The 18560-nt window shown below is 39.3% G+C and overlaps 1 protein-coding gene and 2 pseudogenes across 1 annotated transcript in view; 2 read left to right on the top strand and 1 right to left on the bottom strand.

Annotated features, from left to right (window-relative positions):
- Positions 1-18560, top strand: part of NSMAF (neutral sphingomyelinase (N-SMase) activation associated factor) — a 106311-nt gene that overhangs the window by 43877 nt on the left and 43874 nt on the right. Inside the window, exons 10-13 of the mRNA XM_006899230.1 lie at positions 7430-7559; positions 12851-12922; positions 14394-14502; positions 17229-17405. Of these exons, the coding sequence (XP_006899292.1) occupies positions 7430-7559; positions 12851-12922; positions 14394-14502; positions 17229-17405 (488 nt within the window). The remainder of the gene's footprint in view (positions 1-7429; positions 7560-12850; positions 12923-14393; positions 14503-17228; positions 17406-18560) is intronic.
- On the bottom strand, positions 351-1004 carry LOC102856141 (annotated as a pseudogene).
- Positions 1518-3046, top strand: LOC102862233 (annotated as a pseudogene).

Genomic DNA, 18560 nt, shown 5'->3' with positions numbered 1-18560 from the left:
TTTGGCAGTAGGAAACACATAGACTATTATGGAGATTGATTTTGGAATTTAGATGCACTCTTATTGATTGTGCTTGGCCGTACATGTTCATATGCCCTTGCAATTTCTAAACAACAGTAAACTCTGTTAGGAAATTCTAAAGTGTCTTTCAGGCCAAAAAGGGAATAAGGTTAGTAAAATGCCTCAACAGAGTTTGAAAAAAATACTGGATTTCAAGTTACTGGAACTGGATACATAAAAATAGGGTGGTAAGTTGGGTCATGCTTGCAATGGTCTCAAGTTCAAATAAACTAATGTGACAATGACACCACTCCACAGGTGACACGCATTTCCAGGGGCTCTTCCTTCCCTCAGTAGGTGCTGGCAGAAGGCGTGCTCAGTCGTTTTCTAATGTAGATGCCTAGTCCCAAAGCCAAAACATGAGAAATGAAGAGAGATAGAATGAACACCTTAGGAAACTCTGCAGAGAATATCCCCCCTTTCTTCATGGCTCCACTTTTTCTCATGCTTAAAGAAACACAATGTTTAGGGTGCCTGAAGTGGAACTCCTTAGGCGGAATGTTTTCAGGTCTACTGGACCAGTCAGATACCCACTCAACACTTTTCTTTAATGCCTCAACTTCTTTCTCTCCTTCTGTAGCTTCCTCTTCTGACTGAGAGCTATGGTCCCTGCTGGTATCTATTTCTCCATCAAACATAATTTGCCCATCTTCTTGTGGGGAAGGGCTGTCACAGTGAGAACTGCCTCTTGAACTACTCTATCTTGATTCATGTTGGGCATCTAAAAGGATCTTCTCCATGTCTCCATTGTGGATAGAGAATGAGGAAGGTACATGTTCTAGCCCTCCATTTTCCCCATTGCCATTATCATTGTCATTGCTGCTATTCATCAGTAACTCCACCCAGGAACTGTAGAGACCGGCTGGCGGCGGCACAGACTGCTCGCTTTCTTCACAGTTGTTGTTGTGCAGGGGTGGCGACTGCTCTACTAAATTAGACGACATTGTCAGGCGGCTGTAAGATCTGCTGCCACGGCAGGACCATGTCTGGTTCTCGGCAGCAACACCGAGTGTATATTTTCTTAATACAAGTATATCTTCCTGTGCATTCTCTCTTTTAGCTCCTGTTTGTGTGAGTTTTCTTTTTCTTCCTGATTCTTCTGCTTTATTATGGTCTGGATATTGGGTCTTAGCAAAATTTTAAAACATGTTTCTTCTTTATAGGATATCTTTTCAATCTTTTTTTGTGATTTCATTTCTTCACTAACACTATCATTCAAATGCATCCCTTCTCCTTTGATGTTAACAAAGGATATTGAATGTACCACAGATGGCCGGAAGAGTAAACTTACCTATTTTGGAACAAGGACAGCCATGATGGAACACTTCTTACAAAGGAACATGACAAGAATGCATCTAACATACTTTTGACATGTTATCAGGAGGGACCAGAAAATGGCATCATGAGTCAGCAGAAAAGAGGGAGACTTAACCAATTAAGACCCAGTGGCTCCAACAATGGACTCTCATATGGCAACAGCTGGTGAGGATGGCATGGGCCTTCCTGGTGTCATGTTCTGTTGTGCACAAGGTGGCTACGAATCAGAACTTAACCGGTGACTCCTAAGAGCCTACGGTATCATTGGGAAAAAAATGTTCTTAGTTTTAACTCAGTCTGATTTATTCATCTTTTTCTTCTAAGTTCTTTTCTTGTTTTTGTTTGAGAGATCTAGAACTCAAGTTCACGAATCTATGTAGTTAGCCTTTCACATTCAGGCCTATGTGGAATTGAATTTGAATGAATGATGGGAGGTAGACGGGTCCCATTTTCACCCTCCCCCCCTCCGCATTGTCCCATTGATTTTGAAGTCCACTCTTTTCCTCACTGATGTGCTTATCACTTGTCCATATGTAATTATTATGTTGGCATTGGGGACAATCCATGAATTGCTTTAGCTTTATGGTGAATAAACCTGGTGAAGTGGGGCTCGCTCACCTTTTCTTTTTCAGTTTATTGCCACTATTCTTGGCCTGATGCACTGTCATATATATTTTAGAAATACTTATCAAATTCCACTTAGGAAAATCTTGCTGGAATTTTGTTTGGTATTCCATTGAATCTGTAGATAAATTGGAGGAGATAAGAATTTTTAGCTAATATTGTGGCTTGTCTTTGTTTTCTTAGATCTCTCCATTTTCTTGTCATTCTGTGATTTTCTTTATAAGAGTAAATGACAGAGCTGTTAGGTGACATGAAGTCATCTGTTTGTTGAAAATGTCAGTTGATATTCCAGTTTCTTCCTTCATTACCATTGGTTCGTTTTTATAGGTATTAACAGTCTCAATTTCTCCAGTGTTTCATGTTTTTGCCAAGTACTTTGTGTAAGAAATGCTTAGACAGGCACAACCATTGCATTTTGTTTGCTGCCTCCACCAGCTCTCTACGATTGTTTCTTTCTCCCCTTTTTGTGGAATTAGAAATCCAAAGTTCAGATCTGCCCCACGTGCCGGAAGCCAGGTGGCCCTCACAAAGCCAATGCGCCACTCCCCATGCCACCGCACTGAAACCCTGCGAGTGTTCTCACAAGACGAGCTCGCCGAAATGGGTGCTACCAGTCAAGGAAACTTCGAGTCATTGGACCTTGCAGAATTTGCTAAGAAGCAGCCATGGTGGCACAAGCTGTTTGGACAAGAATCTGGGCCTTCTGCTGAAAAGTACAGTGTAGCCACCCAGCTGCTCACTGGAGGTGTCACTGGCTGGTGCACTGGTTTCAGATTCCAGAAGGATGGGAAGTTAGCAGCAACAGCTATGGGCGGTGGATTTTTTTCTCCTTCAGCTTGCAAATCACACTGGCTACATTAAAGTTGACTGGCAACAAGTAGAGAAGAATATGAAGAAAGCCAAGGAGCAACTGAAAATCCGTAAGAGTAACCAGATACCTAACGAGGTCAGAAGCAAAGCTGAGGAGGTGGTGTCATTTGTGAAGAAAAACGTCCTTGTGACTGGGAAATTCTTTGGAGGCTTCCCCCTGGGCATGGCATCCTAAGGCATACAGCTTCACCGCTGTGATTTCTGCATGGTTTCTCTTCCATCATTCATCAAGAATGTGCCAGTTGTGTTTTTTCACCAGAAGCCTCTGCACTCTGTCATAGGACATTGAGTCTCCTCCTCCACCTCACCTCTCGTGCCTTCCTCCCTGCACTGACAGAGTGGCATCGAGTTCTTTTGGTGCCAGTTAACTTAGTATGGACTTAACTTGAACTTGACTAATGATGGAAGAGATAATGCGTTTGTCTCCCAGCACACTCCACATGTGGCTAGTCTAAGTCAACAAGAATGTTTCCCCTATGTACAACACAAGATAGCTTACCAAGGAGGATGAGTCGATCTTCAAATGTTGCCCCTCAGACTGTTGATTTGAGAGAGGAACAGTGAGAATGGAACGGCAGTTTGCTATGTGCTGCATGGAAAGGAACCAAATACATTGACCTTTGCATATCATGTATTTTGGTATCTTTATGTCTAATTGCTTCTTTAGTTAGTTTTATACTACAGAAAAAGAGCTCTTATTGTTATCCTGACAAAAGTGACTGCATAAATATTATAATTGAAAAATTCAGAATGAACTTTTGAAGGTATTGTATTTGATGAGAAAGTTTTTAAGGAAGGAAAGAAACTGGTTCCATGTCATAGAATGGTCTGACTTAGAGAATTCATGTGGGTCATCAGGATGTTGTCACAGGATATTTGCATCTTACAGGACAGTGAACTCCATGACTTTTTCAAATGTAGTAAGTAACTTCAGGTGGGCTGGGAAGAAGTACTGAGATTTTTACTTCGTGGAAAAGATTGAATGTGTAAGCTTTGAAATGTGAAGTATTCTTCCCTTTTAGTCTGATCATTAAGGGATAGCCATAGCCTGAGGCATCAGTTTGATGGTTTCTTTAGTCAGGGGAGTTGTGTAATGTTTGGAACTTATTTTTTGAGTAGCAACATTCAAAGCCATTTAGAATTGGAAAAGATAGTACATAGGAAAACAATTCTTACCATCAGATGTAATTACCTGTTTCCTAATTATCTCAACTCGGGGAGTATTTTTATTTTGTCTTTTCCTTTAAATTTTTATTTTTTGAGTGGTTTTTTTTCAAAATTAAAACTTTTTTCTAGATACACAGACACTTAAAATCTTGGCAAATTCATTGTAAGATCTGTGTACATGTCTGCGACCCCTTGTATCCCTCACCTGCTTGACCATGCTTGTCTTTTTTGCTTGTTTTGAAATGAGTACCAATTGTCTCTCTCAGTTTTGCTTTTGGAGAAGTGACCCGTCTTGCTCTCTGGGACTTATCTTCTAATAAAACTCTTTATGTTCATCTAAAAAAAAAGAAAGAAAGAAATCCAAACTTACAGTCTCTTCCAGACACGAGAACACACTGTGGTGAGTCTGTTCTCAGTGAGCACCACCATTCCTATAGCACTGTTCTACAGGGGGGCAGCCCTTATTTTGATTATTACTCTCTTCCCTTCTCTGTTTCTGCAGCCATGATTTTTTTTTTATTAATTTTAATAGACATTTACAGAGGTTTTGGATTTCCATTCATTCATTGCCGCACTTTTCTCCCTGCCCACCCCTCCCCACCAGTTGACTCCCCTCTCCGGGGGGGGGGGAATTCCTTCATTAGTATACAATTATCCCATCCCTTCCCCCCAACTCCCCACCCCGAGTATACTTCTCTATGCAGCCTCCCAAACCGCCTGCCTTTCTTGGGGATGTGTGTTGCCCTCTGTTTTCTTCTGTGACTTTCTGCCTTGTTCTGGGGAACTTCTTTTTTAGAGGAACACGCTGGCTTTTTTGCACACTTTTCTCCATGAGAAGGACCTTAGAGAGATGGTCTTTCTGGTCTCTGAGCCCCAGTGGCCTTATGGTGTTTGAAAGCAGGAGGTCAATGACAGTCTGACCCCACTAATTCCACAAGAATCCCCATTGAGAACATCAGTAGCACAAGGCTGATTCCTTTGAGATCAGACACACCCTCACTTTGTGCATGCCTTCTGCTCTGACACCAGCCATTTCTCCCACAGTTCTTGCTAATTTGTTGCAGTGGATACACAGAGTTCACAGACAGTACTCAAGATTAGGAGTTTCATTTGTGAAGTAGCAGGTTGGAAACACTCAGGACACAATTCTTCAGTAACGACAGTATCTTCTGATGTACCTTCAGGCTGGCCTTTCTGTTTCAAGTTGTTGAACCCTGCCCCTCACACCTCTAATTCTGCCAATCTCTCCCCTAAACCAAGTAAGCCTAGGCCAAGTCGCTGGACTTTGACTCTAGGCAGGCAGATCTAACTCAGCTCTACCTCACTCTAATTTCCAATCTCCTCCATCTTTGCTGTTGATGCAGCAGTCTCTGGCCCCAAAGGACATGCAGCATTCTCTGGTTCTTCCTTCTTGATGGTAGTGAAGTTATCCCCTTTCTGTTTCTGTTGCTTTTAAATTATTGAGGTAAAATTCACACAATGTAAAATTAGTTATTTTCAAGTATACCAGCAGGTGCTATTTAGTACATGTGCAATGTTCTACAACTGTCTCCCCTATCTAGTTCAAAACATACTCTTCATCCTGCAAAAGACACCAGTACACATTCATTCCTCAGATGCCCTCGCTGAGTCCCTGGCAACCACCAATTGGCTTTCTGTGCCTATCAGTTGGTTGACCTATTCTCAATATTTCATATGGTATATGATCTTTTGTGTCTGTCTTATTTAGTATAGTGTTTTTCTTTACGTCTTTGACGATTTTACAGAAAAAGTCCTTTAGTTTCACACACATTTGACATCTGTGGCATCTCATTTGTTGTTCTGTAGCATAATGTTTTGAGGGTTATCATCATTGTACCATGAAGCATTGGCATCATTGGCATGAAGCGTTTCATTCTTTTTATTTAGTTGAATAAAATTCATATCACACAAACACACCCCCACACACCTCCCACCCTCCAACACCCCTACATTTTGTTGATTCTTCTGCTTACACTTGTTTCCACTTCTGGCTTCGTGAATAGTATTGCTCTGAATGTTCACATACATACAAGTATTTGCGTGAATTCTTATCAGTATATACATAGGAATACAATTTAAATTCTTTTTGTTATGTACATAGAAGTACAATTCGGGATCATTATGTAAATTCTGCATATTACTTTTTGAGTAGTCAGCAAAGTGTTTTTCACAATGGCTGTACCATTTTGCATGCCTTCCAGAAACATGCTAGATCCAATTTCTTCATAGCACTTGTTAATTGGTTTTTCCTTTTTTTAGAAAACTAACTCTTCCAGTGGGTGTGAAATGGTATCCCCCAGTGCTTTTAGTTTGCCTTTCCCTAGCATCTGGTGATGTGGAACATCTTTTCATGTTTTTGTTGGCCACTCTTAGTATCTTTAATACTTTATATATTTATATTGATGCACTTTTTCTCTTTACTTTTTAAAAAATTAGTGTTATTAGCTATTTACCAGTCTTGTTAATGTTTTTAAGTAACTAGGTTTGTGGGTTTTCCCTTGTTTTTCCATTTTCCGTAATATAGATTTCCACTGATGATGCAGAATTGGACAGGGTTTCCATCTGTTCTGTAAAGTCACTATGGATCAGAGTTGACTCCATTCAACTAACAACAGCTTTTATGATTTTCCTCTCTTTTACTTTGATTTTACCTTGGCTTTTTTTCTAGAGTCTTAAGAAGCACACTGATTTTTTAACCTTTCATTTGTAATACCAATAATTAAACCTGTGTTTATAAGCAGATGGAGAGTTATAAGCAGATGGAGAGTTCAAAGAACTTTGTGTTCACAAGTTTATTCATTATGTTTTCATGGTCATTTACTATGAAAGGTTTTATAATTTGTATTCTGATTCCCCCACTCTGACATGTGGCTTATTTGGAAGTATTTTATTTAACTTCTGCATCTTAAAGCAGGCTCCTTTTACATGATTTGCAGCCTCGACAATCCAGTGGAAATCCTGTTATGAGTAGGTTCTTTCTCCACAACAATGGGTATTTTCATTTTATTGATTTTATTTTTTCCTTTTTGCTATACCAAAGAAATTCCCCTGCCATGGATTTGATTCCATAGTTAACCATATGTAACAGAGTAGAACTTCCCCTGAAGGATTCCGTTACCAGCTTGGGAGATAACGTACTTATTTTTTTTCCAAGGGAAAGTAATTTCTTCAATTATGAATGCAGCATTGTTTACTCAGATACTTATTTTTAATGTAGCTAGTTAAGTAAGCTGCTTAAAAGAATAATAATACGGTTACTTCCACTGAAATTTATCACTAAATTTCATTATTAACTAAATATAGTTAATAAAGCAAAAAAGGAATATATTTTGATTATTTTTCTTGTTTTTGCTGAAAACTATACTTTCAGATTCCACAGTGTAACTGAAAAGCTACACATGGAATGTAAAGCGGAGATGGTGACACCTCTAGTGACCAACCCTGGACACGTGTGCATCACAGACACAAACCTGTATTTCCAGCCTCTCAACGGGCACCCGGTAAGAGCTGGCCACGGGGTCCTGGTGAAGAGGTGCTTGAGTGCTGGCGGCAGGAGTGCTCGTTTGTAAGCCGCCTCTCTGCCGAGCTTGACTTGGTGTTTAGAGTCTTCAAAATCAGCCACTCTCTGCACCCCTGCATCTGTATGTTCCGGCTCACGGAATCATCCTATGCACACACCTGTCCCCACTCCTGGGCCTCTGTTCCATTTTCTGTCCTTGAGGGCATTTGTTCTCCATGTTAGAAAAAGAAACCCTATCCATCCTGATTTTAGGAAATAGTTACTAGAGGTTTATTATGCCTTTGCACTGAGACTTTCTTCCAGAAACGACTAGTGAAATGCACTGAGATGATAAGGAAGTTGAAAGAAAGGTGTGTGTATTTGTATATATATACCTAACCTTAGAGATTTCTGGCAGCCTAATGGCAAGAAGCTGTGCTGCAGTCTCAAAGACAAGAAGTTCGAGGCCACCAGCTGCTCTGCAGGAGGTTGGGCAATCTCCTCCTCTGTGATTAACTGCATTTAACCACCTGTTTGAGGGTCAGCTATGAGTCAGTTCCAACTCTGTGGTACACAAGAAAACAACACAACATAAACATTACTAGTTCTCAGTCCTCCTCTGTAATAGACAAAATCAGCCCATCTACGTCTTTCCCAAGGAAGTCCATAGAGGCCTCCAGAGAGGCTGCAATCTGGCCCAGCCGTCCCATTCTTTTTTAAAAAAATTTTTTTTAAATTATTATTAATTTTAATGAAAGTTTACAGAGACTTTGGATTTCCATTCATTCTTTGTTGCACTTTTCTCCCTGCTCACCCATCCCCCCAAGTTCACTCTTCTCTTTGAAAAGTAAAAGAAAAATTCTTTCATTGTTATACAGTCCCTCCCCCCAAGTCCACTCCAATATGCAGCCTTTGTTCTGGACTCAATGTCATGACAATAATACCTAATCATATATCTCTTTTAAACAGTTCTTTCATCTGTTTCAATGCGGTATACGTAATTTATCCCATCTTTCTCAGTCTCCCCTTAACCCCAGTGTGAGTCCTGTTTTACCACAGTGGCACTATGCAGTATTTGTGCTTTTGTGACTGAGCTATTTCACTCAGCATAATGTCCTCCAGGGTCACTCATTCTGTATATTTCATGAGTTCCTTGTTTTTCAAAGCAGCGTAATATTTCATTGTGTGAATATACCACAGCTTCTCTATCCATTCGTTTGTTGATGGGCACTTGGGTTGTTTCCAACTCTTTGCTGTTGTGAACAAAGCCACAGTAAACATGTGAGTATATATATCTGCTTGGGTGACAATTATAAACAGTCCCATTCTTTATTTTATTTTATTAGTATTAATATTAATGAACATTTACAGAGATTTTAGATTTCCATTCATTCATTGTTGCATTTTTTCCCTACCCACCCCTCCCCCCAGTTCACTCTTCTCTTTGAAAAGTAAAAGAAAAATTCCTTCATTGGTATACAGTTCCCTCACCCTGAGTACACTCCACTATGCAACCTTCATTCTGAGAGCAGTCCCATTCCTAATGGTTGTGGGCACATCTTTTCTTTCACTGTGTAGTGTATATAGTTAACACTTGCTGTGTGAACCGATCCAGAAGAAACTCAGAAGAGAGATCTGGTGAACTGCTTCTGGATGTTACAGCCTTGAAAACAATGGGGTACAGTACTTCCCTGACATTTACGGGGGTTTCCTTATGGGTAAGGTTCCAATGTGGTGTTCATAGGATTGCTGTGAGTTGTGGTCACTCAGTGACACACAGCAGCAACATGAGTCACAATCTACTCAACAGCAACTGGTTTTCTTATTTCTTTGCTTACATTTGATTGAGATTTATTAGTCCAAAATCTAAGACTGACTCTGATTCTACACTAAAATTCGTAAAAATGTGAAGCTTTATAGATCTGGCCCCAATTTGGAGTGGCTAGAAGAGATCTGTATTTGTTCTCATTCCAAAGAAACAGAGTGTGGAAATTATCGAACAGTATCATTGATATCACATGCAAGCAAGATTCTGCTGAAGATATCCAAAAATGACTGGAACAGCACATCAACAGAAAACTGCCTTAAGTGCAGGCTGGATTAAGAAGAGGCCATGGCACTAGAGATATTATAACTATTTTCAGATGGATCTTGGCTGAAAGCAGAGAGTACCAGAGGAATGTCTTTCTGTGTTTCATTGACTATGCAAAGACATTTGACTGTGTGGATCACAATAAACTGTGGCTGACTATGAGAAGAATGGGAATCCCAGAATACTTGGTCGTGCTAATGCAAAACCTATAGTTGGACCAGGAGGCAGTCAGTTATCAGAACAAAGCAAGGAAACACTGCATGGTTCAAAATTGGGAAGGGTATGTGTCAAGGATGTGTCCTATTTCCATATCTTTTCAATCTATATGCAGAACAGATTATCCAGGAGGCTGGACTCTATGAGGAGAAGTGTGGCATTGGGATTGGAGGTAGATTTATAAACAATCTGCGTTGTGCAGATGACAAAACCCTGCTTGCTGAAACTGAGGAGGGCCTGACACACTTACTGCACAAGGTCAAGGACTGCAGCCTTCAATATGGATTGAAGCTTCAAGAAAACAAAGATTCTTAGCACTGGGCCAATTGGCAGTATTATAATAGATGATGAAGAAAGAGATTGAGATTGTTGACAGCTTCAGTTTGCCTGGCTCTTGGTACCAGCAGCCAGGAAATTAAAAGATGAATTGCATTGGGAAAATCTGCTATCAGAGACTTCTCCAAAGCTCTGAAGAGCAACGATGTCAGTCTGGAGACTAAGGTGTGCCTGATACAGGCCATGGTTTTTGCAATTAGTTGCTATGCATCAGAGAACTAGATAATGACTAGGGATGATAGAAGTAGAGTTGATGGCTTTGGGCTGTGGTGCTGGAGAAGAATATTGAATATACCATGGAACTGCTAGGAGAATCAACAAGTTCGTTCTGGAGAGGGGAAAAGCCAGGCTGCTTGTTGGAAAAAAGGATTCTGAAGCTTCATTGACATATTTAGACATGTTGCAAGGCGGGATCATGCCTTAGAGAGGGACGTCATGCTTGGGAGAGTGGAGGGACAGCGCAGGAAAGGAAGACCCTCAATGAGATGGATTGATTTAGTCACTGGGGTAATGAGGATAGGTGTGTCAGAGACAATAAGATTGCCAAGGGATAGAGCAGGGTTTAGGGCTGTTGTACATAGGTTGCTGTGAATCGCATAACAACAACAATTAGAAGAACAGAACCTCTGACCTACTTTTATAATCCAGTAGAGCTGTTGCAGAGAACTTGTAAGTTGTCATGGAAGTTCAAGTATTCAGTGGTTTTGTTCTAGAAAGTTATGCTCTGGACATTGTCCTGGCTGGTCACTGTGTGTCACTGAACATCTCATACTCTAAGTGAAAAATAATGCATGTGTCGTGTCCTTATATCTGCCAGGTGGTGGGGCCAGCTCTCCATGCCCCCTGGTGTGAGCTTCACACCTCCCTGGATGGGTGCTCTTGGTTGGTGTAGTGAGCTGGTTTGGCTGTTGCTTCACATTCAGAAACTCTAACTGCCGTCAAGTGTGTTCTGACTGATAGTGACTCTCCACCGGGTCCCCCAGACTTTAAATCAGAGGAGGAGGAGAGTGCTTTACTCTCCCGCCACACCCCCACTCAGTGTTTCCCTTGAGGAGCTGCTGTTCAGTTCAAAGTCCCAGAGATGCCTGACCTTGGGGTTAGCAGCACAGCGTGCCATGCACTACCCTACTGGAATTTCCTACTTCCTCTATTGCTTGAATCAAAATCCCAGTCACAAAAGGACAAATATTACATGATGCCACTGTTGGGGAGAGACTGAGTAAGATGGGTTCAATAATGTATACTGCACTGAAACAGAGGAGGGAGAAAACTGTTTAAAAGAGATATATAACTAGGTATTTCTGTCATCACAGGAGACTAGAGCGAGGGCTACATGGTGGAGGGGACGTGGGGGAGGGTTTGTAAAACAATGAAAGAATCTTTTCTTTTACTTTTCCATAATTTTTGGACTCATGTACTTATAACTTGTTAGTCAAATTTGTGCCTTCTAGGTTGCAACACCCCCATGATACATCTTCAAGGATATGAACATGTACGGCCAAGCACAATCAATAAGAGTGCATCTAGATCCCAAAATCAATCTCCATAATAGTCTATGTGTTTCCTACTGCCAAAGGGGCCCTTTAGAGTAGTGAGAGAGGATCTTCACCCTGAAACCCACAGCGTCCCTTTTCAGCAGGAAGTAGCTAGGAGAATACGCCATCCCCTTTTCCTTATGACTCAGGGTGAGGTCTCTCTCAGGGAGGAGTGATAGGGAATGGCAGAGGACACACTGACAAGGAAGATTAGTCAGAACTGGCTTTGACAAGCACTGTGGCATTTGGACAAGAACAAACTGGGAGGAGGGTAGAGAGAATAGTGCAACAAGGAATGAATGGAAACCCAAAATCTCTGTAAATGTTTATGAAAATTAATAAAATATAGGAAAAAAAAACAAGAAACCAAAAAAAACAAAAAACCTTTTGGAAAATGCTCAGGCATGTCCCTTATTTCAGGATCTGTCACTCACTCAATGGCTGCCTCAATAGGAACCAACTCCTCATCTAAGAGTTCATCTGATTCCTAGTTCTGTTGGCCATGATCCTTGACCTTCCCAGATCTGACTTGGGGTCTTCAGGGCACTTCCCACACTAGACAGCCTGTCAGTGTGGGGGACGGTGCTGGTCAACCACTTGCAGTGCCTTTCTGACCCTGTGCCTGTCTCACTGGTGTGTTAAGTATATTAAGAAGCAGGAAAGTGTTTCTTCTTTATAAACATTTTTTAAAAATAAATTTAAAAAATGTCTAGAGATTTTGCTTCTATTACATTTAATTAAGAGCCTTTAACACAGTATTATTCCTAAGGAAATAAAGTCTTTTAAAAACTGTGTTAGTACTAGTAAAATCATTTGTCTAAAGAGTGAAAATCTTGAAGGGTCACCTAAGCAGCAAACTGAGAGATGGGTGATTGTGTGATCATTCTGAGGGGAATCAGGTGAGGGTAGGGAGCTTGCTGAGGTCCTAATGCTGATGAGGTGTGTTTGACCAGATGTGAAACCAGGCTTACCTCCTTCCTGGCCTTCACTTCCTCTGGGTTCACAGATAACACATTAGGAAGGCAAGACTCAGTCATTACTTCATTCCGGATGTTAATGAACAACTCTTAATTGTGTCAGTATTTTGATGTTAGAAACCGTCTGTTTTTAAAGAAACCTGTGGTCCAGATAACACTCCATGATGTTCGCCGCATCTACAAAAGGAGGCACGGCCTCATGCCTTTGGTGAGTTCATGGGAATGCTCTATCCTCTGTCTGTGTGATTGTCCCTTCAGACGCCAATTACTGAGTTCATAGTCCCCGGGCCTTTTCTGGAAAGTATTCGCATGCTGTGCTGGAAGCCCGTGGCTCTGGTTCTGGCTATCCTTTTTGGGTGACGTAGACATTTAGGAGGAATAACTTCCTGTGAAAATGTTTTTGTACCAAGAACAAAAAGACTAGATTGCTGTTGAGCAACTCTGTCCTATCATCTCAGCCTGGACTCAGAGCTGGGACACCATACGCAGACCCAGCACAACCCTCCTTGCGACAGCCTACTCATAGCAGGCAGCCCTCAGAGTAAAATTCAGAAGACAATTACAGTGGATTGCAGTATAGTCACAGATTAATTTAACTTCAGCCTCTGTGAGGGAGAAAAATGGACAAAATAACCATTAAGTGGTAAGAGCAGTTCTTCCCACTTCCTGAGTTAGCAGACATCCACATATATGATGTCCTGCATGCTTATGTTAGAAACAAACCTTTACTAAAATAAGATTTCACAGTGTTTTAACTTGACATCAATATAAATTGATTTTTTTCCTCCACTGAAGATTAATTCCTAACTTGGTGTTATTATATGAGCCTTGTGGAGTTTTAAGCATCTCATTTTTATCCTTTAAATTTGGGCACTGTAACTGTGTTTCTCCCTGTGTCTACTTAAAAGGCAGTTTTCCATGTGTAGTGCTATTAGAGGGTCAGGGAAGCAGAAATGACTAGAAGTCTTTTTTTTTTTTTGGTAGTGAGATGCAGTCAGAAAAAGAAGAAACAAAGATGGAGTAAGTGCCTTCTGTGTACTGGATAGATTATTTTGAAGATGAACATTTTGAAGTAATATTTCAGTGTTTCAAAGATGAAGAGGCTGAGACTCAAAGAGTTAACGTTCCTAAGTTCCCACAGTAATAAATGGCTAAAGTCTGTATTTAAACCAACAGCAGCTCCATGCTTCCCTCCTTCTTCTGTTCTTGCCCTGTTTCAACTTTAACAGCACAATATTATCAAAAGCGATTGGTTTCTTTAAAAATAATCAGGCCTTACTAACTGAATGAGTCATTCATTGTAAACCTGATAGATCTAATTATCATTTAATTATTTTTTAATAAAATCTGGGTACTGTATTTGAAGGAGCAATGTGAAGACTACATCAGCTAATTTTGCATTTCACAGTACTAAATTCTCAACAGTAACTGTCAAAAATATTTACCACTAATTAATGAGGATTTTACAAAGTTTAATTGTGGTTCATGTCATGTTTTGGGGAATTTTAAAGTGCACATTCCAGTGAATTGATTTTAACTGGAAAACATGAAGGCAAAATTGGCAAAGCAAAAATGAAAAAATGATTAATCAAAAGGCTTCTGCTTCTTTTCAGTTTATATTGGGATTGTAAAGTGAAATCAGTAGTACTTGATTTGTTCTTTTCTTTCTGAATCTGTAGGGCTTGGAAGTATTTTGCACGGAAGATGATCTGTGTTCTGACATCTACTTAAAGTTCTATGAACCGCAAGACAGAGACGACCTCTATTATTATATCGCCACATATCTAGGTTTGATTTACACACTATTTGTATCTGTTTTTGTAAAGGCTGTCTACTTCCTGATTAACTGGGATAGAAAGAATTCTTTAAAAATTCTCTGGAAATGCCTCCTCTTGTGTGGTTTTGCTTGCCTTTTCTGATTTAATAATGATAATTGACTAAATAAGATTTTTAAAACTAGGGAAATAAATTTTTTTAACAGTTCACTACAATTATGTGTCTTAAGAACTTAATAAATATGTGTATATTTTCTTATATCCCAACAACCTCCAAATGGAACTGGGGTGGAAGACATTGTCCTATTATCTTTGTGGCCATGTCTAGTGGTGGATGACAACTGAGAGTCCATGTTTCTTAATGCAGCACAGTCACGGGCTCATGATAATTGATTGTGATCATAATCAGAGCTGAAGGGACCCATGAGCCTTGTATGCCCCATAGAGTGCCTTGTGACTAGAATGGCTTTTAATTAATGGGATGTCTTCAGTCTTCCATGGAAAATGTAAATTTTCCACTTTGATGAAAGAGAATACTTATCTTTTTAGTTGTGAACAAATAAACTTCACGATTGAATTAAATTCTTTTTTGCAAAAGTGCCAGAAGACTAGAATGGCATCTCTCTTTAAATGAGTGTTGGGGTTTTATTAATATGATCTTAATTTGTGTTTGTTTCTCTAGTGTGCTGTGACATCATTAGACAATACAATGAAGCTCATCCTCCCTTAGCAGTGAAATTCTCCCTCCATAAGGAATAGATTTTTTTTTTCATTAAGGAATATGCTTTAATTTATAGTAGGTTTAGAATGAACTTTTACCTTTTCTTAGTTATGCTATAGGGTTAATGTAAAATATAAATATAGCTCTGGAGCACATTTATTCCTATCTCCTGCTTTGTTTTATTTATTTATTTTTTCCCTCCATTTCTTTTTCTAATTATAACAAGATGACAACAAAACTCTGAATTTCCATGGTGAGTCCTAAGATTTCAAGGCCAGAAACTTGCCATGATCTAAAAAGTCTGGGACAGGGTGCTGTCAGCTCTCAGGATGTACTCTTGAAATGTTTAATGCTTTCTCTGTGATGTTTCACTCTGTGACTAGAAAATATGTGCTACAAATGTTTTCACTTTTAAAGCTTAGTAGCTGATTAAAGAAATTTGGTAAAAGTAAGAAGAATGAATGTTGAATTAAAGAGTCAGATGTCCCATTTTGATGGAGCCAGCTAACAGCAGGACAATGTAGAGAACATGAATTGATTTTCAGATGTTAAATGTGGAGTATATTCCAAGGATGCAAGATTTGTGAAACATTTGAAAATCGATTGTGATACAATAACTTTTTTATATTGTTGGATTTGATTTGCTAAACATTTATTTTAAATATTTCTATTTTACTTCATGAAGGATATTGATTTGTAGTTTTCTTGTAATTCTTTTTCTTGGATTGGCAGCATAGCTTCTTACCACTAAGCAAGAAGTTGACTAAACATTATAATTAATTAACTGTGTTAATTATTGTCCATTAATGTTATAAAGTAGAATGTCTGTAAATTATTGTCTTAAAAACCAGTATGATTTCTAAACCTTCACTCAAATGAGAAAAATAACCCACAAATCAAGGAAGTTGCCAATAAACAGTTGAAAATAGAATTTTCTGAACAAAATGGAAAATCTGCTCGTAGGACAATTGACTTCATTTCATACCCTGTGTAAAAGAAAGAAAAGCCATTTTATATGATCTCATTTTCACTGTGAGAATAACCTTTCTGGTTCTTTTACTTTGGGACATTTGTCCTTCTTGTCACACTTTTTTCTTAATGAACAGTTTCTCTTATTGTGGCATAAATAATGCATAGTCATTGACAAATGAAAAGTAGTATACATCCTCAAGATTTGAAAGAGGAAATTTGAACAACAAATATTGATTTTATTAAAGACTCAAGGGATTCATAGTATGGGTATTAGAATTAACAACTAGGAACAGGTTGTGTCTGACTGTTCATATGGGGAGAAGGTAGCAGAGAAATGGCAGGGAAAGAATAGAGGGGGCAACAAAAATGGACAGGTAGGGTGAGGGGAGTGGCACAATACAGGGAAAACTTATTGAAATGTGATAAAAGGCACTGATCAATTATAATTAATATAAAGCAAAATGTATATAAATGAGAAACAATTAAAAAATATAGACTTAAAGAATCATTGGAAGCAGGAGTGGCATCCACTTCCTAAATAACATGCCTCTGGAAACTCTCTGAACTTTGATAAATAACGGTAGTTGTAGACAGGCTTCAGGCCTTTTGTTCATAGGGTTGCAATGAGTCGTGCTTGACTTGAAGGCAATCAACAACAGCAACAAAAGAATCAAGGGATTCACATATAACGATAGTCTCTTAAAAGCAGTGAAGCTCAAGCACATTTAGAAGGATTTTTTGTAAAAAATATTGTAGATAATAATGTCTTAGAGTAAAAACATTATAATGCAAACATATTTTTGTCCCATACTTTAAAATTTACTAATTTAATGACATTTTTGAGGATTGAGTAATTTATTATATTTAATGGTTTATCCCATTGATATTAAAAATGTTCATATGTAGTGAAAACAAGAGTCTACTCTTTCTTTTTTTAAAATGTACTTTCAAGAATGTGGCAAACGGTTTACATCTCAATTTTCTGTGCTAGTTAAAATGGGCTTGCTCTTTGCTCTTTTGACTCTATGGGCCCATTTCCCCTTCAGAACACCATGTGGCTGAGCACACTGCTGAGAGCTACATGCTGCAGTGGCAGCGCGGCCACCTCTCCAACTACCAGTACCTGCTGCACCTCAACAACGTGGCCGACCGGAGCTGCAATGACCTCTCCCAGTACCCCGTATTCCCGTGGATCATAAGTGACTATTCCAGCTCCGTGTTAGGTAAAGGCCATGCGTGAGTTCTGACAAAGCTGAGTTTGGGGTGGTTGTCTTTATTGATTTTAAAGGAGAGAATAATTCTTTTTTTTTCAGAGTCATGATATTATGTGAATAAATTAGAACCCCTTTGGATATCATTACTAAATATGCCCTATTTTCATTCCAAGATACCAGATGAATTATTTAAATGTTGTTATGGATACCTTTACCTGTTTTGTCCAACAACTCAATTTTTTTTTTATCTAAAGAAAATAACTTCTTCAAGAACATACAGAAAGTATGATCATGATTTTAATTCAGTATTATCATTATTAGCTAAAGGTTAAATATTTGAAAACATTTAAGTTTCTCACTTTGAAAAATGATATTCAGTTTATCATATTACTTTTCAAATTACATTTAAAAATATGCTTGTCAAAAGTAATATCTGTTATGGTTAGGATGTTTGTTTTGTTGTGGGTTGTTTTTTTTATTTTTTAATAGCAAAATGATTTCTTTAAAATGCACATTTAGGTGAAAACAGGCTGAGGCTGAGTTGGCGTTAGCCCTGAGCAAAGAGAAGGGTAGGGTATTGGCTAGCCACAGCAGTTTCAAAGGCCTGGGGTCATTTCCCATTTCAGCACTCCCTGTTTATAAACCGGGCTTCGGGGTAATTATTATTCAGATTGTTTACTCTTTCCTGCGACATCTCAGCTTACTCAGGTAGGATTAGAAGGTCAGCAAGATGGAATCCCTTTGGTTTCAGCTTACATTCCCAGCTTCAAGTAAAGGAGAAAAGGAGGGAAGATCTTAAAAAACTACTTCCTGCTAAGATGAGGCAAAGCCAGGACAGGGGTCTTTTGTTGAAGGGAAACCGGGGAGGAGTTAGTTGATATTGAAAGCTGGTTACCAGGCACTGTCCCTTGGTTCAGTTTGCTAAGACTTCAATTTGATGATGCTAAAAAGCAGTGGTGCTAAGAGTCAAGTTCCAGAGTTCGATTGCTTCTAAACTGCAATGAGTTTTTGTTGTTCTGTGCCATCTAGTCGCTTGCGACTCATAGGGACCCTATGTACAACAGCCCTAAACTCCGCTCTGTCCTGTGCCAATCACACTGTCTCCGACACTCCCATCCCAATTATCCCAGTCACTGAATCAATCCACCTCATAGAGGGTCTTCC

Source organism: Elephantulus edwardii, unplaced genomic scaffold (assembly GCF_000299155.1).
Source record: "Elephantulus edwardii isolate Elephantulus edwardi_28Jun2011 unplaced genomic scaffold, EleEdw1.0 scaffold00248, whole genome shotgun sequence".
NCBI classification, from domain to species: Eukaryota; Metazoa; Chordata; class Mammalia; order Macroscelidea; family Macroscelididae; genus Elephantulus; species Elephantulus edwardii.
The sequence above is the reverse complement of the archived record's forward strand: the minus strand, read 5'-3'. Positions and strand labels throughout refer to the sequence as shown.